General features: G+C 35.1%; 2 protein-coding genes across 2 annotated transcripts in view; both read right to left on the bottom strand.

Moving 5' to 3' along the window:
* The window catches only part of LOC106051510 (uncharacterized), a 14,665-nt gene extending 9,726 nt beyond the window's left edge, over positions 1–4,939 (bottom strand). The window contains exons 1-2 of the mRNA XM_056017980.1: positions 4,808–4,939; positions 1,774–2,244 (exon numbers count right to left, since the gene is read on the bottom strand). Coding sequence (XP_055873955.1) covers positions 1,774–2,244; positions 4,808–4,865 — 529 coding nt within the window. The 5' untranslated portion in view covers positions 4,866–4,939. The remainder of the gene's footprint in view (positions 1–1,773; positions 2,245–4,807) is intronic.
* Positions 4,940–10,768: 5,829 nt separating this feature from the next.
* LOC106057383 (angiopoietin-1) lies at positions 10,769–23,076 on the bottom strand (the record flags this gene model as incomplete). The annotated part of the gene is given in 5 exon segments (XM_056017978.1): positions 10,769–11,766; positions 12,700–13,371; positions 14,908–14,965; positions 21,328–21,407; positions 22,615–23,076. Coding segments are annotated over 5 exon segments (1,907 nt in total), but the record flags the coding sequence as incomplete, so codon positions are not given.
* Between the last annotated feature and the right edge of the window lie 1,924 nt (positions 23,077–25,000).

Below are 25,000 nucleotides of genomic sequence, written 5' to 3'. Positions count from 1 at the left end.
GTAAGTGACACCTAGGATTGAACTATATCTTCATAACTATCAGTTAATTGATTATACATGAATATTAATAATGTAATAATAATAATATTAATAAATCTCTATGTCCTGTGGTATCAAGTCGTTAGTCGAACTAACAATACAACAGTACCGGCAACACTTTCGACACAAGCACGTCTCTTCTTATTGTATCGGCCTAGGGTTGTAGTTGTTGATTGTTTGTAGTTCATAGTTTCTGATTTTTTTTTTTCTGAAAATATTGAAAGCTGCCTATTCTTACTTGCCAAAGTGGACCACTTCGTAGGCGGATTTTCACACGAACTTTCTTTGTAATCTGGTCCTTTCGTAAGTCGTTGATCAGCAGTGTTTCTAAAACTTTTTCCTTAATGGAACACTTCGCACATTCTAAGTATTTAGCGGACAACTTTGCTTATATTTTAGAGAGGTTAATTCCCTTGGCCTCCTAGTTAATTATTCCAGAAGTTTATGGGACACCTATTCAGGCCTTGCAGAAAATTAGGGTTCAGTAGAACACAGTTTGGGAAACACTGATTTAGACTATAGAGGAACCCATCTCAACAAAAAGTATTAGACATCCCCTCCACACACCATCGCACTGATTATAGTCCCTTATATTTACTGTGACATATTTTAGATTTTTTAAATTTTTGATTAAGTATAGATCTAAATCTAATCGTTCTAAATTGTTCTGCATATTATTATTAACAAATGTCAGTTTTTACATTTCCAATTGTCGTAAAATTTCTTCAAACTCGCGCTTTCATACAGATGTTTTAGTTTGTTTTGTTTTTTTTTAAAACACATTTGATAATAACACTGTTTAAAGGATTATCCCTTTCATACACTATGACAATAATCTAGATCAAGAGAAGTATTACATATAAGAGTGTGAAGCGTGGTCTTGAGGCTAAGTACACTTGAACTTGGCTTGGCTTGGCCACCTATGAAGGGGGCTCGAGGTTAGACACCCGACTTGATTAGAGTTGTGTTTACTGTGCGCATAAAGGCAGCACTGAAAACCTTCTCCCAGATACCACCTCCGCCCACTGGCCCACATCTGAGATTGGACCAAAGCGCTCTGAGCATGCTGTAAACATGAAAGTAGCGCTATATAAAATGTGTAATTATTATAAGATCTACATCTAGATCTGTGTAGAAAATAAAACATTTATATTTAAAAGTGTTAATAAGTACCAAGGACAAAAGCGGATGGAAATACAATTTTATACTTGAGATATTTAGATGTTGGCATTTAAAAACATATTAGATCAAAATTGCGAATAAAAAGTATTTTTGGTAATGCTAAAGGCTACGATTTTGATCGTGAAAATGGCTAAGTTTTTCTACGTACCCGGAAGGTAATAACAACTTAAATTTTCATATTTTATCGTCCAACGCAGGTGGACGATCAACTCATTATCCGTTTGTGATTGAATAATCAAACCCAAAAATTTGATATTGTAGAATTGATACAAAATTTTTTAACATCTAAATAATGTAAATTAGTGCACTGAATGTCATAACTACAAAGACAATTTTGCGATCTAATTTGAACAACATACCAATTCAAATGAATCGTGTCTTTGTAGACAAGATAGACTTAATATCAGGGGTTGATCCGGATGTCACTTTTTGATATTTGGCCGGAACTGGATATGTCTGTATAGTGAATATGGCGGAATATTCGGCCGGAGCCTGAGCTACTAGACGTTGCACCCTACTTAGTACTGCTTTGAAATAGGGAAAAAAACTTACGTATCTTGTTAAGACCATTAAGTTCTTCTTTCTTACAAGAGAGTTGATCTCTGTCTTTCTCTTCTTTCAAACGTCGTATCTCTTCGAGCAATACTGTTAGATTTGTTTCATATTTTATTTCCTTCTTAGACACCCGAGTAATATTCTTCCACAATGAACTATCTCCACTGACATTACATCTGTACACTTTGGCATCAGACTGAGTTGGATTTCGAAGAGTTAAAGTGACATACAGATTTCCAAAACTGATTTGCGCATGTCTGAATTGAACCAGTTGCTGGAGACTCAATGTGTGCGTGTCCAGTGAGAGCAAAACATCAAATTCTTTCTTAGTCTCGTTATAACGTGACAGAGATAAAGAGTTGATGGTATCAAGTCCTGGGACATGGCTGTCTGTTATAGAACAGTTGACCACAAGTTGTGGAGTCAGCTCTAGCGATATGACTTCTGGCTGGGCATCAATGACAAGTTCTAAAAACAAAACAAAGTCATTACAGACAAAAATATGTAGACATGCTAAGCGTGCGCGATAATAAAATATACTAAACTGAATGAAATGCTAACAGTAAATTTAAAAAAAAAAATCATTTATTGTAATTGTATGAATTAGTTTGAGTCATTCATAAAATTTAATTTGTAATAGATCTAGGATAACAAAAAATAAATCTGTACGATTAGAAATATCTTTGAAAGCTAAGCGTAAGCATTGTGCAGATCTCTTTTTTGAATATATAATATAAATTTGTATCTCGGGCATTACAATATTATTTGAGTGTTCAGTATTTCTTTAAATTGAAATAAATATAGAGAGACTGGGCAGTGGACAGCTGGGGTCAGATGCTGGACAGTTAATACTGGTCCTTCGTACACATTCCATTTCCAATAACTATATTTATCTTGGTATTTTGTTCTCTAAAAATAAAGCAATATCAACTCGGTTTCAATGCAATCGTTTTATTGACCTGATTTGAATGCAGTGAATCCGCAATAGATCTAGATTTATCTTTTCGATGCTTTTATAATTATATGTCGTTTTCTTTTACAGTATTACAAAGTACCATTACTTGCTATCTCTCTCTCTCTCTCTCTCTCTCTCTCTATCTTTCTCTCTCTCTTCAAAAAAAGGAAAAAGACTCTAGATCTCTAGATCTATCTTAATAATGTTCTTAGGATTGTTTTTTGTTTATTTGGACCGCGTCTAAAAGGAAGAGGAAATGACGTAAGGCACGGTAAAGTATATATTTTAGCTAGACTGAACATGGAAATCTCTAACACTTCACAAACATGTCGTAAAAAACTGTATAAATTCTGAAACAAGGCGTTGTTTTGTTAAGTAGTAATAATAAAAGTTTTTTTGTTTTCAACCCTAACCTATGTAACATTTAATTGTTTAAATCTAGATCTAGTCCTTAAACATCGAAAATAAGAGCAGTCTTGTTTCATAATTATAAGTTTGCAATTTCCAGATACATAATCTAGAAAGATCTAGGTAATCAATCTATTTAAATGTGCACTAGATGATTAAAATCATCAGACTTGAATTCTCTGATTTTTGAAACATTTATCTCAATTGAAACTATATATATATATAAAGTAGCTATAATATATATAATATATGTAGATATATAAAGACGAAACGATATGGGTCATCACATGGAATCAGATGAAAGCCTGGGCATTAGCTGTGGTCGAAACGATGTTATCTTCACACAAGTTCCCCCCTCTCCAAGCAGCTGGTGTTTCCAAAGCAACGACAATTGGCCCATACAGTTTGGGGTCAGCGACGTCGCTGGATCTGCCAAGGTTAGTGCCGTATCCTGCAAACTGCCTAATGGTCGCCGCTCCTGAATTTTCCTCAGAGTTTACTTCCAAACCTTTTCCATGTTTGGGTCAAACTGCAAGGCAGTAGCGGTCTTAATTCAGTTTTTTTTTCTCCTAGGTTGGTTGCCAGCCATAGCTAATGATCCCCTCCTTCACGAAGATTCATGCTTTTGTTGCTACTAAAAAGAGTTTCGGCAGAACCCAATATCTTGTGAAGGCCAGGAGTTGGATAGACTAGCAGAGACTATTTGAGAGGCATGCCATTGGAATCCTTCTATTTGAAGTGGAATCCGTAGAATCATTACTATTTCCGACAACACCAACCTTACGGAACTGTATCTCTCTCTCTCTCTCTCTCTCACTCTCTGTCTCTCTCCCTCTCGCTCTCTCTGTCTCTCTCTCTCTCACTCTCTCTCTCTCTCTCTCTCTCACTCTCTGTCTCTCTCCCTCTCGCTCTCTCTGTCTCTCTCTCTCTCACTCTCTCTCTCTCTCTCACTCTCTCTCTCTCTCTCTCTCTCTCTCTCTATATATATATATATATATATATATATATATATATATATATATATATATATATATATATATATATATATACATATATATATATAAGGCTTGTCTTCGAGTCCGAAGATTAGTGAGTAAAGTATTTCTTGTGGCTGCACAGCCCCAGTTGTGACCTACATATTTTGCCACTTACAGGGCAAGCATAACTATATATATATATATATATATATATTTATATAGATAGATAGATAGATAGATAGATAGATATAGGTATAGATATAAATATAGATATAGATATACATATATAGATATATAACTTTTTATTCTACAATTTAAATAATTATATTATCGATAAATACAAGGATTTAAAAAATCGTTCTTTCTTGTTGTAATGTACCTCATTTTTTTTTCTAAAGAGGTGCTATGTTATTATTGAAAAAAAAAAGGGTTAATTAAAATAATTACTTAAAAAAAAAGAAAACTGTTCGCTTTCAGAAAATACAAAAATAGCCGTTGCACCAGAACGTTGCAAGATGTAAAATATAATGATATTTTAATTTTCAATATATTTAATTTATTCGTTAGTTTTGCTATGAACATGTTATGGACTGACCATCAGGTACACGTTAAATCTAAAAGGTGCGTTTTCCCTTTCGGTGCCGCTAAAGAGTTAATAGATATATAGTCGTGAAGGAAATATTTAACTAACCTGCTCCAGCATGTGCACAAATAAATACAAACAAAACAAGGTTTTGAAACAAAGTCATTTTCTTTTGTGTTACGACAAAGGAAACAACTATTGTTTATATAGACAGTATAAGTGTTGTTTATATAGACAGTATAATTGTTTATATAGACAATAGCATGTGACAAGCTCGTGTCTGTAGGAAACTTTCTTATCAGTTCAAGTTACAACAACATCTCTAAGTCAACATAACGTCCTGGTAGTTAATAGGACAAGCGTGACCAGAGAGAAATCCTTGACCAGTGTGACTTAAACAATTATCAAGAAATGTAATAGTCTGTAACGTAATGAGTTGAGATTGAGAAAACATGAGAGTGAAGACTGTACAGGAGAAGAACTTGTACTATCAAGTTGAACTGATAAATAAGAAAGTAACAGGATGTAGAATTTGGAGAAACTGTAAAGAACACAGTGGCGTAGCTAGGGTGAGTGAAGGAGGGGGAGAATCAGAAAATCCACCACTTCCACTTTAGGGGGGGGGGCAAATAAGTGTTCTTTTTTACATTAAATATTAAATACTACGCAAAATGCAGGGGCCCCCAAAGAGGTCATGCCCCCCAGACCCCTAAATGATGGAAAATTCTTAGCTACGCCCCTGACAGAACACTAAATTAGTTTGATAAAGAAACAAGAAAAATACAAAAAATTCTTTTTTTTTAAATCGAAACTTATTTTAAGTGTATCATTTAGTTTGGATCAGTCATGGAATTAAATTTGTATTAGATCTAGACTAAAAAAAAACTGTGTGATTAGGAATATTTTTTTATCAATTGCTTTGTTTAGAGCAATTTTATGCTTTGAGCGTTCTCAATACGCTATGATCCTATCACTTGTCTGGACCAGTTAGAAAGGGGGAGAAAGAACGGGGTATCTGGATGATCGCTATTTTAAATGTATTTTTTAAGGAACGACCTTATTGGCAAAAGGCTTCTCATGCTTCTGTTACCACTAGTTAGCATTGTATAGCCCCCTTTTAACACTAAACTGACCAGTGTAGAAAACAAACATCCTATTACACCAAAGTTAGATCCAACCACCAAATTATAGGCCATAAACACACATCCCAAGTTACGCCCAAACGCCGAAACAAACGTACGCAACCATTAAGTCCAGGAACATTAAAATTGAAAGTTACGCCCCAAACGCCAGAACAAACACACGCCGTCTTAAAGTCCAGGGACATTAAAATTTGGTGTCCACGTACATCCCTTTCAGTCGACACTCCTAACGCCCATGGCTATTCAAATCGCTCCCGTCCGCTGTGCCATCGAACGATGGTCCAGTCTGTTAATTGTTGCATGGTTCCGCTTTCATCCTCCTTCGCCCCCCCCCCGGTCGCGGGTTAAAGAAGTCAGGTGAGTGAGCCCCAAATGAAAAGATTGGTCAATTTAACAATTCTAAATTCGAAGGACTCTATGGCCATTGGATCGTCACTACTCTAACGTACCGCTATTGAACCTATAAAAGCCGCACTCGAAAGTTTCAGGTTAATGCCATTCTACATCAGAATCACTGAGAAGTCAGAAGACTCAAGTCAACGATTCATTTAGGAACTTCTGTGAGAGCAAAGCGGGTGAGTTGGAAAAACTTTATCATTATTATTTAGTGTGTCTTCGCCTGTAACATTTATGTTTATGTATCATTACCATGTTAACACTTGTTTGCTTCCAAATATTACATTTGTAAATCTCTATGAATATGTGTTCCTCATTTACTCGTCAATGTTGACTGTACTCCCAACGGTGGACAACCAAGTTACAATTTAGTTAATCATAATGTTTATTTATGCATTTGTTATTCATTCATATCCATATTTATCTGGACCTACTCACGTCTAGATTATTTCCTTGCCTGTGCATATGTACCTGTACATGTGCACATATGTATACATTATGATTATGCTTGTTTTTGCTATGCACGTACTGTGCTGTTACCATGCATCATTAGGCTGTAGAATCAGTCTCGCGTGCCTACCCCACTATTTTCGGCCTGTCGGCCGCATAGTTATGTGCCCTTTTCTACTCCCCCCAACCCTTTTCTTGTCACGGTCCTCTGGTCACGAGCTGTGGGTCAATGAGGTCACAGGGGCTACAACCCTGTATTACGGTCCCCCTGTTTCCCTCCTCATTTATGCCCCTGCCTGGTACATGTATATGTGTATGCGTAATATTGTTATATCATTTGTACAGCAATTATTATCAGACCTAGTGAAATGTCGTTAACACCTATCTTAGTTAGTCTGAGGGAGACGCTCCTATCAAGGATGCGCCCGTCGCCAACCAGCCTGTATGGTTTAATAATTCAGGCTCCTCTCACATCTCATCTCATAGCCTCCTACATCAGGGCTGGCGTGTTTTGTTGCCTGAAGGCAGTCCTCAGCAACTCTCCACACATTCCCGTTGAGGGTGAGTCACTCATCACCCTCGACCAGAACTGAAGGCATTCCAGGCTGAAGTCCCAGGACCGGTCTGCACCTACTACGGAAGTGAGCCCACGGCGTGGCATCCTCATATTCATCACACTAGTGCCTGCCTACCTGCAGGGCACAAGCAACTGACTGCCAGCACAACGGAGCTTCAACTTACCCCACCCCGAAGGAGAACCTTGAATACAGATAAATGAGAGACAGCCGAATAAGCAAACTATACTCGAGTTTTTATAAGCAACATCCCAGTGATGATATTATCTTAACGTTATCATAAAATCCTAAATCATCCTGTACATCCCCCCTCACTCACTGATTGTATTTCTTCTTAATTAATCTTTATTAAATATTTGTTCTTCCACAAAATCATTAAGCTTTGCGTTTTGCTTGTGCCTGTCTATATGCCTATATAATACCAACAAAATATTTACCACGTTGTGGCTCTAAGACTTTACCCCTAGGAGTCGCAGGCCATCATCCCCATGCAAACAGACCGATCGGCGGACTTATTCCACCACAATGTGCCCAATATAACATTTCCTGATTACATACAAAAAAAAAAGTTAATAAATTTTTAATTATAACAGGGTAGTGAAATAGTAATGAGCAAAATAAATAGTTCCACAGGAACTTGGAACTCGAACTGTGTCTAACGTCATTGTCAGCGAATACGTCATGTACAGTTTAGACATGGACATACTACTTGGCCAAGGCTGCGATGACACCACCCGTGATGAGTTGCATTCAGAACTGTGAAAAATATACAAATATCGTTGCAGATAAACGTAATGCTGTTGTTTCATCAAGTTTATCTAATTCTTCCGTAAAACAGAGAGTTACGAATTCATTCGCGCTTAAAGTCAATACTTGAGAAGATCTTTGACTGTTTTAAAATAACGATTGTAAGTGAAACCAAAACAATCTGCATATGTGTAATCAGTGCCTGCTTCTCGTGTGTTTCTGATTTGTCTTTTAATTGTCGTCAATTATTCACGCGTTCTTAAACCAGTTTCCGCGATATTGTAGTCTGTGCATCCTAGCACAAGCGGCCAATCAACAGCACATCAGCAGTCACATTAATGACATAATCAAACGTTAACTTGACCATGCTGAAGAACACCTCAGGGATGGCATCTTGAGTAAGGTGACACTGCTGGCAGACAAACTTGGTAATGAGTTGGTGCTGCCGAGACTTTGTAGTCGACAGATACACCGAGCAAAAACCCCATGTTTGCATTTTGGGATTGTTACAGAACATGACTTTACATTGCGTAACTTGATTCGTTAGTTTCTTCATTAACGTCTCACTTTTCCAGCAATAATCATGCTCAGTTCAACCTGTTTTGTCTTCATACTAAAACGATTCAAGAATTGCAACGTACAGAACAATATCAGAGCTACTGCCTGATAAGCGTATCATCGACGGTTTATCAATTGCGACAAGAAGCAATTTTTTTTTTTATATTCTTTGTAATAAAAAAGTTGAAGCTACAATTTTGAGCCATAGGTGGCAATTAGCACCCCTCTTGCAAAATATCCTACTGGCGCCCATGCAGGTTCTTGGTTCCAGGTTTCAAAAAGTTATGATTTGAATAGGGCTATCATAAACTAAAATACATGCTTAATATTTCTCTTACGTCGATTTTGTGATATGCTTTCAAAGTAGTGTATTTTATAAATAGAAAAACGCCATAACGTAGTCGTTACGCCTAAACGTTGCAAAAATTTAAATATGACGAAAATGGAGCTTCATACATTTTCTGGTTTGTTTTTTTTTAATCCCAATATAAACCTAACGTACAAACAGACCAGACAAAACCTATAACAAGCTTTACTTTCTTGAGAGGGCGCTGTTGTAGCATAGGTTCCTACCCCTTTCTCTATAATCTCCCTTATATTTATCTCTGTAATCTCCAATACATTTCTTTCTATAATTTTCCATAAATTTATATTTGTAATCTTCCTTACATTTCTCTCTTTAATCTCCCTTATATTACTCTATAATCTCGCTTACATTTCTCTCTATAATCTCACTTACATTTCTCTCTATAATCTCCCTTACATTTCTCTCTAGAATCTCCCTTACATTTCTCTCTATAATCTCCCTTACATTTCTCTCTATAATCTCACTTATATTTCTCTCTATAATCTCCCTTACATTTCTCTCTATAATCTCCCTTACATTTCTCTCTATAATCTCCCTTACATTTCTCTCTATATTCTCCCTTACATTTCTCTCTATAATCTCCCTTACATTTCTCTCTATAATCTCCCTTACATTTCTCTCTATAATCTCCCTTACATTTCTCTCTATAATCTCCCTTACATTTCTCTCTATAATCTCCCTTACATTTCTCTCTATATTCTCCCTTACATTTCTCTCTATAATCTCCCTTACATTTCTCTCTATAATCTCCCTTACATTTCTCTCTATAATCTCCCTTACATTTCTCTCTATAATCTCCCTTACATTTCTCTCTATAATCTTCCTTACATTTCTCTATAATCTCCCTTACATTTCTCTCTATAATCTCCCCTACATTACTCTTATATAATCTCCCTTACGTTTATTTAATGTTTAAAGGTTGGTTAATGACAAAGAAAAAGAAAGCAGCTTGCATAATTAATTTTACAACTATAGCTCTTGCAGTTATCGATGTCCATACGTGACAAACTGACAAAAAGACTATTCAAAACCGTTAAATGGGCAAGTAAGATTGAGTTATGTCTTGACTTACTTACTTTTTTAACACAGTGAATCATTTTGGCTTGTCAATGGAGAGAGAATTCCACGCCGTTGTCCAGTGAACAGATAAAGCCATCACAAGATAATACCGTAAGTTTGGAAGGGATAAAAAAAAGCATATTGTCAATCGAACGAAAGTATCTATGAGGGACATATTAATTGAGAAGTTCACTAAGGTTCCAGGGGTTCTCAATATTATAAATACGCTGATGTTAAATTGTGGCTACCTTATATTCTATTCTTGCACTCACAGAGAGTCAATAAGGTGTGCGCTAGCTAGATGCCACGGCTCTTATAACGGACCCCTTTCAAAACAACGTGGCTGCAGGTCCTCAGGTCTTTTTTGCCTCCTTGCCTTGGAAAGTTAAAACAAAAATTCAACCAAGACCAGTGTAACCAGACGGAGGTTATGCTCGCTACTAATTGTTCTCCTGTTTGCTCTAACAGACGTCTCCACCTAGGTGCCAATATTTAAATAGATTTTATATAGCGCCACTTTTAAGGTTCTAGTATGCACAGAGCAGTATTATCCTCTTTAGTAGACCAGAAGGGTATCTGGGAGTAGGTTTTCCGTGCTGCCTTTAGGCGCTCAGTTAGCACAACTCTGCCCGAGTCGGGTGTCGAACCACGAGCCACCGTCAAGGCCCTTGATATGCAGTCAAGTTAAGCTCAAGCGTGCTTAGCCTCTTAGCCACATGGAGCTGGAATTTCGTCTGTTATCATGCAACAGATCAAATGAACAAAATTCTAATGCTGGAGATTTTAGTACTTTAATTGTATTCTTTAAAATGTCTGTAATAAAATTTACAATACATGAATATAAAAATTTGAAATACAAAACAAAATATAAATAATAATTACAAAAAATAATAATGAAATATTTTTTAAAAAATCTCTTGGGCACAAATTCTCTAAATATTTCTTCGTTATTTCTATCAAAAGTGCTAAAGAATTCGTTATTGTGCTGTGAAATACTATCACCAGCATCTCCTGAGTCAACTCCTATCTTTTATTTATAATTGTTGTTTTCACTCAATTCGAATATTTAGCAAAATATTTCTTGTTATTGCAATTCAAATCAATTCTTAAATCAAAAAGTCCAGCAGAAGTTATCTTATTATATTTCTCTTATTTTCATCTCGGTAAAGGAAACACTTGAATCAAACCTACTTAAGTCATACCAGTTAACACCTTTGGCAAAATCGGAACTTCCCCATTTACCGTTTAAGTTACAGTTAAGGCATGAACTGTGGTACCACCAGGCTCCTGTGTAGTCTACTGCACAGTTATAACTATACTCGTCGTTATCTCTATCAAAAGTGGTAAAGAATGCGTTATTGTGACTTGAGAAATTATCACCAGAATTTCCTGAATATGCTCCTATGTTTAATTTATATTTCTCTTTTTCACTCAATATTTTAAAACCTGAATATTGCGCAAAAAATGCCTTGTTCTTATATTTCAAATCAATTCTTAAATTATATTGCCCAGTAGATGTTAACATATAAATATTTTCATTTCCCAGATAAAATTCACCAATGTTGTAATCTCCAAAGCCGTCACGATACTCCTTCCAGCCTCTATAGAAATCTACATTTCCGTTGATTCTTCTCTGAAAGATGATCCATCCACCGCCGTCTGTCTTGGTGTCACACATGACCTTTAACCCGGAAGTTAATGTTACCACCACACGCTCGTCTGTACTGTTGACGTCACGACAAGATTTACGGGGTGGATAGCTCATTTTGCTTCCTAAAGAGAAAAAAAAATTGGAGTGGGGGGGGGGGAAGGGATTTAATTTTAAGTCTGACAGAAAGATAACTACACAATATAATAGTAATAAAAACAACAACAACAACAACAACAATAATAATAAGGCTTGTCGCCAAATCTAAAGATTAATAAGGAATGCAGTATTTCCCGTGGATACGCAGCCCCAGCTGCGACCTACATATTTCGCCACTACCAGGGCAAACTACGTAACACCAATATGTCATCAAAGCAAAAAATCAGTCACAAAATTTTGAACCCCCAAGAATTCCCCCTGGCTAAGCCCATGATGTATATATATATATATTGTTGTGGCACAATTAGATATTATTTATTTGTTTTGGAAATAGGGAAAGTTTTGACTTAAAGATAATGACGGGAATAGTAGAGAGAAGACTAGGTTTTTGTTTGTCAGAGCGAAATATCAGCCGATGTAAACAGACTACTTTAGGACGCCTTAGAGATAGGAACGTAAACAGTTAGTCGACATTCGACCGTTCCCTTCATTGTTATTAAACTTCTCGTACTGTAACAACGTCGAATAACTTATCTTATCTTATCTTATATAATACAGACGTTAGTTAAAAAAAGAAGATGATTACGTTCTACGCGTCAAGCATTTAGTCATGCATATTAACCAATGACTTAATTTCTGCCAAGTCACTGGTTTTCCTGGCTAGCTCAGGCAACCCATTTCATGCTCTAATAGCACTAGGGAAGAAGGAGTATTTGTACAAACTTGTCCTAACATATGGGACAAGGAATGTGGTTTATCTTTGTATCTTATATTGATTGCTCGGTCTTTCGCCGGTGGTATTGGATTTCATTGATTTTTACCTCCATTTGGTTATTTGATATGACACTGCGGATGCGACTAAAAGTGTGTAAACCTCAGAAATACGTAAATATGCATACCTTCATCGGTCTGATTTTTCACTTTTATCGAGGCAGTTGAAAGATTGGTTAAGATTACTTCCAGATGCTCTTCAATGTTACTCATATTATGTCGATAAGTGTTTAAGTCTTGTTTAATTTTGTGTATAATTTGTTGATTTAAAATCACGTCTTCTTTGATGTTTAAAAAAGTTTGTTGTTTAGTGCTCAAGTCTGCTTTAATGCTTGTCAAATTTTGTTCCTTAATGTTCAAGTCTTCACTAAGGATCTGTATATTATTTTGATTTCTAATCACCTCTTGTTTTATGCTTGTGATATTTTGTTCTTTAAAATCCAAGTCTTTGTTGATGTTCTTTATATTTTGATTAATAGCTTTTAGGCTTTCTTTGGCTCCATCGACCTGTGTAAACAATTTGTGCATTGCTTCCACCAAATCATCAAACGTTGGTCTTTCAACTGTAATGGTTAACATGTTACTTGACTTGTCAATTCTTCCTTCTGAATATTGATTATGGGCTTCGCAAAAATATTTTCCTGACTCAGTGTGTTTCAGATTACTCCATGTGACTTGAAGATAGGAATCTTTAATTGCGTTGTCATAGATTTCTCCTTCAACATCTTGTATATGACTTCCTTGGAGACTTGTAACAACGGGTTGATCTTTGTTTACATATGCAATAACACCTTTGGACTCTGTCCAAAAATAAAATATTTTTATTAAAAAGAATATAAAGAAAACAACATAGACAAAGTATTGCACATATATGTATTGTAAATATATTTTACTCATTATGTTTTAATTTAAAGTTGCCCAAACTTTTACCCATGGCGGCCATTGCGTAACAAATTTACGTTGCCCTTTTTGCCATATATGGAGTCTTGGGAAGCGCTGTAAGCACATCCAAATGAGTCGGAGGGGGGGGGGATTTAGGATTTATTTAAAAAGAAAAGAAACTTAGAGTAATGTTATTGTAGCGCAATTTTTTTCCATATATATATTTGCAATATGCCTGGACTCCAAATTTACTTAATGATTTTATTAATTCCAATTCCAATAGTCTTTTATGTTAGAAATATTGTTTCCTAGATATTTTTTAAAGTCTTTTTTTTTTCACCGGAAAAAAATCTTTAAAAATGGAGTGACATCACGATCCTTCCGAGGATTTTCCTGCGTTCAAAAATTCAGAATTTCATTTTCCCTGAAAAAGATAACAAACGTTTTTCTCATCGAAAAATATGGGGGTTGGGGGGGGGGGAGAGGAGCTGGACGATATTGGAGAATTGTTCAAACATTCCGAACATCAGAAACGCATTCTCTTTTTGTTTAGAGCACAAGAATTAATCTAGTAAAACAAAAATAGAAGGTCAAATACTAATCGAATAATGAAGAAAAAAAACAACAAATACCATTTTTTCTCTAATTCAAGTTTCAGAAATTTATTTTCATAGCGTCTATAGAGTAAAATATTTCCGGTGGAACACAGGCCATTTCTTGTCATCTAATTTTTTTTTAATGTATAAAGAAAAAACCGCCTTTGCGCCCCTATGAGAGACTTTTTCATGTCTCCTTGGTGTAGATCATTTCAAACTATTAGTACTAGTCGACCCACGGCTTAGCATACGCCGTTATTTTGAAGGACCGGCCTTGGGCCACTGCAACCTATGCGACTGCAGTGGGCCCCGCACTTTCATAGGACCTGCGCTAATAAAGATAAACTTTGTTTACATCAAGCTAAATTTAAATGAATTTTATTATACTTTTAAAATAAAAACGGTCAAACTAGAGTTTTCTCCCATGTGGCAAAATATTAGTACTCTTTTTTTTTCATATGGTAACTCTAGTCCGACTTGAAGAAATAAAAGAGTGATCTTTCCTTTACTTATTTGTGTCCAAACTTTTGAGCCATGAAGAGAATTATATATATATATATATATATATATATATATATATATATATATATATATATATATATATAGAGAGAGAGAGAGAGAGAGAGAGAGAGAGAGAGAGAGAGAGAGACAGACAGAGAGAGAGAGAGAGAGATAGAGAGATAGATGGATGGATGTATAGATAGATAGATAGATAGATAGTAAAATATAGGTTTAAAAAATTGGTTGTATATATGTTAGCGGCGACAATTTTGTTTGTGTATTATCCGTGAGTATGAGCTTTATGAGGAGATATGTCTCTGTATGTCATGATATGACGATTTCAAAATGAAGCATTACCATGAAGTATATACAAAGACTGAAGTCTGGAAGTATCATTTTGATCTGTTTTTAAAACCTGTAAAATAATATATATATTCAAACCCCGTCGTTTAATAAATTGTCTAAATATAAATGTTATCGGTCACTTATGTAACTTCTGCAAAGGGAATTATATAATTAAGTAATATATATATATATTTTTTATAACAATTTTTTTGGGGAAAACAAGATAATTACATCCCTTACTTCATATAGCCTACCTTTCTTACTATTAATAGTAAATATTTTTAAATGTTGTTATTTTATAAAAAGACGGTTTTGCAATTCAATGATAATAAAAATAATAATATTGTTGTAACCCTAACCCTGCTTGTGGTGCGTATGAGCGCGCTATTGAACCAGAACAGGAGGGCGCTGGGATAGAGGAAAGAACAGTGTATCAAGTGATACTGAAGAGTCTGAGTTGTTGGAGACTAAGAAGCCAGCTTTTGTGCTGCCTGAAGGCTGTAGAAGGGACCTGGAGCGAAGCGGGAAAGGCTGTTGTTGGTCCGTATTCAGGTTGCTGGTGAAAGGACTGGTAGAATTAGCAACGAGACTCTTTGAATACAGAAAGCTGTTATGTGTTTGTCCTGGTAAATAAACACACTTATTTATTTACTGCAGAACTTCGTTTGAGTTGTCTGCCTTAGATTTACAACAATATACTAAAACTGTTTTACCTAAGCTTTGCAAGCTACAAAATATAACAAACTCGGATATTCAATATCGTGTCTATCTTACGAGATCTTTTATAACGGAAGAACAGATAACTCTGAGACAAACCACACTCAACTTATACCATTAAAGACTGAGCGGCTATTTCCCTTTTAGGAGGACTCAAAAAAACAATGTTTATGATATTGACATTGAAAATGTCAGAGAATAAGTTAATCAATTATAATCCAAACTTGAATTTGTTATAATTCTCCCGAGAATAGCATTATTTATTTCTAAATTCTCTACGAGAGACTCTAAAATGATGACATCATCGTTCGTTGGACATAGATAAATCCTTAGAACCATTCATGCCTACCACAGATAGAATATTAACCAGTTCAACGTAGCAAGACACGAGAGCTTGGATTCAAGGGCGCATGTTCAAAACCTTCAGAGAATTGGTTATAGTCACATAAAATATGCACATATACATATAATGCAAATACAATCATGTTTAATAGAACAACATGTACGTTCTTTCTTATATATCTGTATGAGTGTAACTCGCCATTGTAGACACTATATAAGAATAACAAGATTTTGATTCTAAAATAGGTTATAGCTGTGTGAATTAGTATGACACACCACATAATTTTTGCAAAACCGAAAGGAAGGTATGTATTACTGTACAATTGTTGGTACAGGTGTAAGGGATACTGGAATTCAAGCGTCAAACATCTAAGTAGGAGTTGGTTTGATGTGTCTGTCACGAGTCGAGTCTGTGACCTATTTCGACCAGTTTCTAGAAGCAAGTTCAAACCAGTGCAAGTGTCCAGCGTAAACAAGTTAATTTTAGATATCCAATCAAAGAAAGAGGTTAAGGGAAAAAATAGCACACGTCAGCTTCTAGAAGGTCAAAGTTATTAAAATAATTAGGGGAGAAGTTTCCATGATTCTGGAATGTACGATTAAGAAAGGTATAAATTGAGGGAAAGTCAGTTAGACGGGGTCCTCGCTCAGTTCTTGATTAGTAATAAGTTTTGTGATATTAGCGGGTCCATTAAGTAAAGTTTTAGTAGTTGAAGTTGAAGTTATACTAAGTGAAGTTTTATGTATCTTTAAGTTTTATTTATGAAGTGTCAAGTTGTTATTGAATTAAGAAGTTAATTTGATGTGAAAGTTGAAGAAGTTATTAAAGAAGTTTGAAGAAAATACAGAGAGATGTTTCTTTCTTCATTTCATTGAATTGTCAAGTTTGATCATATAATCCCCGGCAAGTGAGATCATCACATTTATGGCACCTCCGATAAATAAAGGCGACATCGAAGAATACATACGTCACATATATTGGCACCTCCTGACGAAAAAAGGCATCTATAAATAAAGGCACCGACGAAGACAAGCATCACATACTGCATTTTCAAAGAATAAAGTCGGCACATTCTAGCAAGTACTACGAATTTAAAAGGAAAAGCCTCTAACAAATAAATCATAGCCTCTCTTAACGACAAAGCCTCAACTAAGCATTACAAGAAAAGCCTCTTTCAGAAAACTTCAACAAGACGTACATTCATTGCTACCAAAAGTATTTTATGATTGAAACTTCCAGTCAACAGGTTACATAATAGTTGACATAGAGGACGTCCTGCAAGACAGATCATCGGTTTTAAGGTCAGTACCTTACATTTCATATTTACATAGCTGGGAAAGCTACATTTACTAAGCTGTGAAAGCTATATTTACTAAGCTGTGAAAGCTATATTTATTAAGCTGTGAAAGCTATATTTACTAAGCTGTGAAAGCTATATTTATTAAGCTGTGAAAGCTATATTTACTAAGCTGTGAAAGCTATATCTATTAAGCTGTGAAGGCAACGTTACTAAAGCTAGTTGTACACTAGTTTGTTTACAAATACTGACCACTTGCATTCCTCAAGAGGAGACGCCGATCGATATTTAACTAGGTCAGCCATAGTTAACCTCTCACCTGTGGACAGGTGTCGGTCATCGCTAGTGTAGGCAGTACTTATAAATAGAAAAGTTATTAAGTTATTACAATGGCTTTAGTCTCGTACCTGTGGAAAGCATACATCAAAGTGGCCGCTTACGGTAACATGCCACAAGAAAGAATGGAGGAATGGTGCACTCAAAAAGTAAATTACGAGATACACAGACGTAAAGAAGACGAAGAGGCAGAAGAAAGAAGACGTAAAGAAGACAAAGAGGCAGAAGAAAGAAGACGTAAAGAAGACAAAGAGGCAGAAGAAAGAAGACGTAAAGAAGACAAAGAGGCAGAAGAGAGAAAAAGGATTAGAGAAGAAAAAAGAAGACAAGAAGAAAAAGAGGCAGAAGAAAGAAAAATGCTTAGAGACGACAAAAGAAGACAAGTAGACATAGAGGCAGAAGAGAGGAAACGCAAAGAAAAAAGAGAGGAAGAAGACAGAAAACTTACAGCAAGAATAGAAGAAGAAAGGAAACTTAAAGAAATACAAGAAGAAGAAGAAAGAAAACTTAAAGAAATACAAGAAGAAGAAGAAAGAAAACTTAAATCACGAAAAGAAGAAGAAGAAAGAAATGAAACTGAAGAAAAAGAGACAAACATTACTGAAGGACCTTACATTGTTTATGAGTACAACAAGAATACTACTGAATTTCAACTATTTAATAATGAAGAATTTAAATCTGACCAGAAGAAAGATACAACTTTGACAAGAATGTACAAGAAGGCACAAACAATTGAAAAGCAGCCAGGACTTAATGTACCTTATTTCAAAGAAGGAATACTTGTGAAGAAAAGTGTTAATTATGATACCTATGAGTTTGTTGAACAAATCATTTTACCACTGAAATATACTCAAGACATCATTGAAAAGAATCACAATTTTCTACATACCAAACTAGCGAGTGTCACGAGGACAAAGAAAAGAATTCTTGACAAATTTTATTGGCCGAGCATTACAAAAGATGTTAAGAAACATGTTAGTCAATGTCAAGTTTGTCAAATGAACAATTCTAAGAGAAACCAAGTTCATGAGCAGAATATGAAAGTTGAACAAAATTACGAACCAGTTGAAAATATTATATTAGACAAACATGAATCCAATGTTGATGAATTAAACAATTCTACATTTAACTCTAAGACAGAAGGTCTTCTGACATTGATGGACAATTTATGCAACAACCGTGATATGACTCAGCAACAAAGTTATATAAGTACTTACATAGAAAGTCAATCAAATACAGATTTGAACATATTTATTTCGAATGAATCAATGTCAAAGTCAAAGCAAGATGAATCAGAAAATAAAACATTTCAACATGGTTTTGATATAAATATTACAGTGATACAGCAATGTGAAAAAACTAAAGAAGCTAAAGTCAACATTGAAAATGAAAGAGCATTAAATGAATACAGAAAGTTTAGAAATTTTAAACAAGGAGACAAAGTGAAGTTATGGTTACCTGACATGAGCAACAAACTGATTTATACATGGCAAGGTCCATTTACTATCATCAGAAAGATTTCAAACGTAACTTATGAAATCAACATTAACAAATATGTCAAAGTGTTTCATGTTCATATGCTTGAAAAATACAATGAGGATACAGATAATGAAAACTTATCAAAAGAACTAGAAGATAATGTTACATGCTTAGAGACAATTCAAGAGGAAAATGAAGACAATATAAATGAACTATTACCAACGACATCAAAACAAATTGAATCTCTCAAAGACATTGACATAGATCATTTAAAGCTGAAAAGTAAGAAACACCTGTTGAATACAAGTGAAGAATATTCTGAGATATTTCATGATGTTCCTGACATATCAACATTTATAGACAATGTGTTTAACTTAAAAACTGACATTCTTGCCAACTCAAATGTTCATTCTCTAACTTTGCACATTAGAGATTTACTTCAGAAATACTTAACTGATTTATTAGTGCAATGCATACATGAACATTCAAGCTCAACGTTTTCTACTTCAATCGTTTTACAACGTAAACTGCCACTAAAAGAAAGATTTAGTGTCGATTTTGGACAGTTCTTGTTTGAACATATGAAAAGCAAAGAATCTTGTAAGGACAATAGTTGTATGTTGCTTAAAGCTAGAAGGAAACATATTCATGAACTGAGAGACATTCTGTACCAATTTAAACAAAGTACATTTGTAGCTAAACTAAGAAAGTTTGTATTGAAAACAAAAGTGACATTTTTCAATGGCAGAGTTGAACAAAACTCTCTGAAAACACAGGACAATATTGTTAAACGTATTTTGAACTATAAAGAACCAAGAAAGAAGAAATGTACGGATAGACTAGAATTGTTTCAAGTGCCCGAACAAAAGAAATGTACAGATAGACTAGAATTGTTTCAAGTACCTGGAAAGAAGAAAGTTGCACATATATCAAGACTCTACAGCTGGGTCAAGATTTATTTTAATACTTATGTCATGCAATTGTTTATTACTTAGTATATTTGCATTAATACTGTTGTTATAAGAGTTTTCCAAAAGAGTAATTTGGCATTGTTTATGTTTAGATTTCATATATTGACAAGTAAGTTAATATTCAGATATTCTGTATTAGCAAGTAATATGATGAGATGACATGTATTTTTCAGTATTGTGAAGTTGTATACTTTTGATATTTTCTTGAGTTACAAAAGTTAGAAAGTTCATGCTTAAATATCATGTAGAGACAAGTGATGTATGGAACTAAGTTTTATTTATATAATATTAATTATATATGCTGGATATGTACAATATTTTGAATTTTGAATAATGTAAATGTAATGCAACAATTATTTGAATTATCAGTTTTGTACTTTATAGGAACAATTCTTTTAGATTTTTGTGTGCATATATTATAATAGAAATAATGCTATTTTACGCATTTTATATTGCATACAAAATGCTAAAAAGGCAAGGGGGTAATGTCACGAGTCGAGTCTGTGACCTATTTCGACCAGTTTCTAGAAGCAAGTTCAAACCAGTGCAAGTGTCCAGCGTAAACAAGTTAATTTTAGATATCCAATCAAAGAAAGAGGTTAAGGAATCAAAGAAAGAGGTTAAGGGAAAAAATAGCACACGTCAGCTTCTAGAAGGTCAAAGTTATTAAAATAATTAGGGGAGAAGTTTCCATGATTCTGGAATGTACGATTAAGAAAGGTATAAATTGAGGGAAAGTCAGTTAGACGGGGTCCTCGCTCAGTTCTTGATTAGTAATAAGTTTTGTGATATTAGCGGGTCCATTAAGTAAAGTTTTAGTAGTTGAAGTTGAAGTTATACTAAGTGAAGTTTTATGTATCTTTAAGTTTTATTTATGAAGTGTCAAGTTGTTATTGAATTATAAGTTAATTTGATGTGAAAGTTGAAGAAGTTATTAAAGAAGTTTGAAGAAAATACAGAGAGATGTTTCTTTCTTCATTTCATTGAATTGTCAAGTTTGATCATATAATCCCCGGCAAGTGAGATCATCACAGATGTTCAAAATGAAAAACAAAATGCTATAAAACATTGTAGAACTTTTCGAGGTTTAATTGAGAAGGCGAAGAATGACCAGAAATTGTAGGTAGGAATTTGTGTGGGGATGAATGGGTGGGTGTGGAGGTAAATAGGCGCTACACGATTTTATATTCTGTACTGCAAAGAATTAAGTACTAATAAGTGACGCATATAGTATTTTCATTAACCTCGGTAATAGAAAGGTAATTTAAAAAAAACAACTGTTATTTTACCTGAAATGTACATTTTAATGTCAAAGGCTCAATCCGTTCTTTAATGATATCAGAACTTCCAGAGAAATAAACTCTCGATCCTGAAAAAAACAATTTAAAATAAAACATTATTTCAATGTCTTGGAGTTTGAAGATTTACATTTTTCCATTGTCTTGATGAGAGTACTTTTTTTCTGTCTAAACACTTTTATAGTTAATTAACTAATTGATGAATTTTTTTATTATTCTGTTGTCAGGTAAAAGAAATAACTGTGCCAAATTTTATCTTAGGTGTGGGTGTGTATAATCTTAAATTTGGTTCTCTCGACACTCTAAGAATTCTACTTCTGCATGCATCGATTAAAGTCGACAATGACATAAAAAACTGAATAGTGACATTTGTTTAACCTGACATTTACAAAGACATTTTTTTAAGTATGACATTTATGGGTTCGTTCTATTAGCTGCTAGCTAAAGGCTAAAAAGTAAATTCAATTTTCCCTTTCCGATCTTGCGATCCATGGGGCTGATGTCATCTGTTACTATGACTAACGGTTAACGATCAGGGTGTCATGTGGTCAGCACAACGACCAACCGACTTAACTTTCCCACAACTAAAGTCAGGTACCCTTTAGAGTTGGGTGGACTCAGGGACACCCTAAATATTCGGAAATTCAAAATCCTAGCCTTCATCGAGATTCGAACCCAGGGCTCCAGGTTTGGAAACCGAGCTCTTAACAGCTTAGCCTCATTGTAAAACACTATGTAAGAAATATTCTTTTGATTAGTCGCCAATTTATGACATTTTTACCTTCTGTCAGGCTTAACATCTATGCTTGCCAATTAAAAGATAAAGCCAAACCTGTTGAATGTTACTTGTGTATACGTCAATAGGCATTATAAAACATGTTTTGGGCTAAGGATTGAAAAGGTTTTCTTTAATAATAGAATTTGTCTTAAGGACAATCTATTTCAATGCTTGCTGTGATTCTGACTCATCACAAGGGTCTTTTTTTTAATTATCTTTATGAAAAAAGTAATCCACTCAAATTAGAGTTTAACAGATTCATTTTAATCTTGATATATTTGGGTTATATATTTTTCTACAAAGTAGAATTCTAAATAGCTACTAGAAGAACCTAGCTTTAGTAGTTCTACTAATAGCCAATACTAATGAAGAGAAGGAAATAAATATTTAAAGAAAATAGTATAAAAAGAAATTGTGTTGCCAAAGTAGATCTTGTAAAGGTACTTACCCTCTCCTAGATCAAATGTATAAATAAACCGCTGCCCATATTTCTAACTTACTTTGCTTGATGTCTGCGAGATCATCTTTCTTGAAAGAGCAATAGTTTTCGTCTTTCTTGATACGTCGAATCTCTTCAATTAAAGCGGTCGAGTTTGTTTCATATTCTACTGCCTTCTTAGCAAACAAAGAAATATTCGTCCCATCGGAATTAGCTCCAGTGGCATTACATTTGTATATTCTGGCATCAAACTGAGTTGGGTTAGGTAGAGTTAAAGTTATATACAGGTTTCCAAAACTGATTTGTGAATATTTAAATCTCACAAATTGTTTTAGATTTAGTGTCAAGGAATCCAAAGCTATGAGATCATCAAACTCTCTGATAGTTTCATTATAACGAGAAAGAGTTAGAGATTTGATCAGGTCTAGTTGTTGGACTTCGTTGTTGGTTATAGAACAGTTAATCACAAGTTGGGGTGTTATCTCTGGCGATATGACGTTTGGTTGGACATCAATGACAAGTTCTAAAAAATAAAAAAAATAAAAAAATATTAATAAGAATAAAAAATATGTCTGCCGAGTATTTGATTACCAGAATGACGATAATGTCACCGTTTTCTATAACCGAAAATCAGCTGATGTGTGCCATGGCTAACCCTCAGGCTTAAAGAATTCAAAAGTTTTAGAGGAACTTAATCTAAAGACGAAACAAAAATGTTTCCAATTAAATTTTGACTGTTTTTGTCATTTTTATGAACTGCACGAACCATGAACCTTAAACAATTTGATGTGCCTCGAGTTTATAACACCTGCCGATTTCTAAGCTTTTGTTATTCAAATATGTTTCTCAAACTTTTATTAGTGACTCCACCAAGCAGAAAATTTTCGAACGAAAGCTTTGGGGGAAGTCACACATACAAGTTTGAGAAACAAATTTAAATAATAAAACCTTAGAAATCGGCAGGTGTTATAATCCCGAGACACAACATCTAGTTGACACGACACAGGCCTGTAAGACGTGTAACGAGCTGCCCACTTGTTGCGACGTTGCAGGTCAGAATTGAGGCCTTCTTTAATGAATGGTCTCGGTTCAACCCAACTTCCACACCAAAATAAAAATTCACATATAGATATTGTATTTTACCAATCGGCAGGCTTCGTTAATAAAGTGCAGTGAATAGCAGATTTGATATTTGACCTCCAAACACATGACATAACGCTTTGCCTGAGTATGCACATTCCTTTTTCAATGCCCCTTCCTAGTCCACCTTAGGCAGACCCTACTACCACTCCATCCCAACATAACCAACACCATGTACGGCAGTGCTAAACAAATGAAGAAAACAGCACACTTTTTATTCACTTGTACGGCTTTTTTTTTTTTTTTTTTTGGGGGGGGGGGCTTTAAATAACTTCCCCTTCGTTTGACTTTTCCCATATGCAGCCAAATAATTTGCTTTATGAGAGGTGAGGCCGAAAAGTAATTGAGTTGATCTTAACAATGCTTTTGAGATGAAAGAGACGCTTCTGTTAAACCTTCATCCCTTGAACTCGCTAAGAACTATGGACATAAGCTTGCGACCTTTCCAACACGTGATAGTTGTCAAATCAAAGGAGACTGACAGCCTAGCACTGGCGGATCCAGGGGGGGGGCGGTAGGGGCGATCGCCCCCCCCCCCACTCGACCGACCCCCCCGAAGGGGGGGGGGCGGACGAATTTTAGTATAGAAGTCACACAATTTGTATACGAATTTATTACTTATGTTAATAATATATACTAATTATTTATATTTCAAACTATTTTTAGATTATTTCGCCCCCCCCTCTAGTATGTTGGCCGATTAGGTGGGGTCGGGAGGGGGCGATAGCATCAATCCGCCCCCCCCCCAACCATAAACTTTTGAGTGGGGGGGGGGCGGTCCAATTTATTTGTAGAAATCACAGCTTGCCAAAAGAATCAATTAAATATCTATATGATTAAAACTTGTTATTGATATTTTAACCGATCTTTATATTATGTCGTTCCCCTGTTGTCCGATTGGTGTGTGGGGGGGGGGGGCGAAACCTCTACTGCCCTTCCCATCTAAACCCTTTGAGTGGGGGTGGGGCGGTCCTACTTTTATGGAGAAATCATAGTTTGTGAGCAAGATTAGTTGCAATGATATATAAATTTGATATTATGTCGCTCTCCTTCAGGTATCTTGGCCGATTCGGTGGGGTAAGGGGGGGGGGGCGATTGCATGTACTGCCCTCCCCGCTCTAGCCCTCTGAGTGGGGGGGGCGGTCATATTTTTATGGAGGAATCATAGTTTGTGAACAAAAATAGTTGAATTTCTATATAATTGATATGTGAAACCATTTGTATATTATGTCGCACCACACTCTAATCTCAAATTTTATGATTAGTAAATATAAAAGGAAAAAGGTGGGAGGGGCGATACATGCCAT

The sequence above is a fragment of the Biomphalaria glabrata genome, unplaced genomic scaffold, assembly GCF_947242115.1.
Source record: "Biomphalaria glabrata unplaced genomic scaffold, xgBioGlab47.1 scaffold_49, whole genome shotgun sequence".
Taxonomy (NCBI): domain Eukaryota; kingdom Metazoa; phylum Mollusca; class Gastropoda; family Planorbidae; genus Biomphalaria; species Biomphalaria glabrata.
The sequence above is the reverse complement of the archived record's forward strand: the minus strand, read 5'-3'. Positions and strand labels throughout refer to the sequence as shown.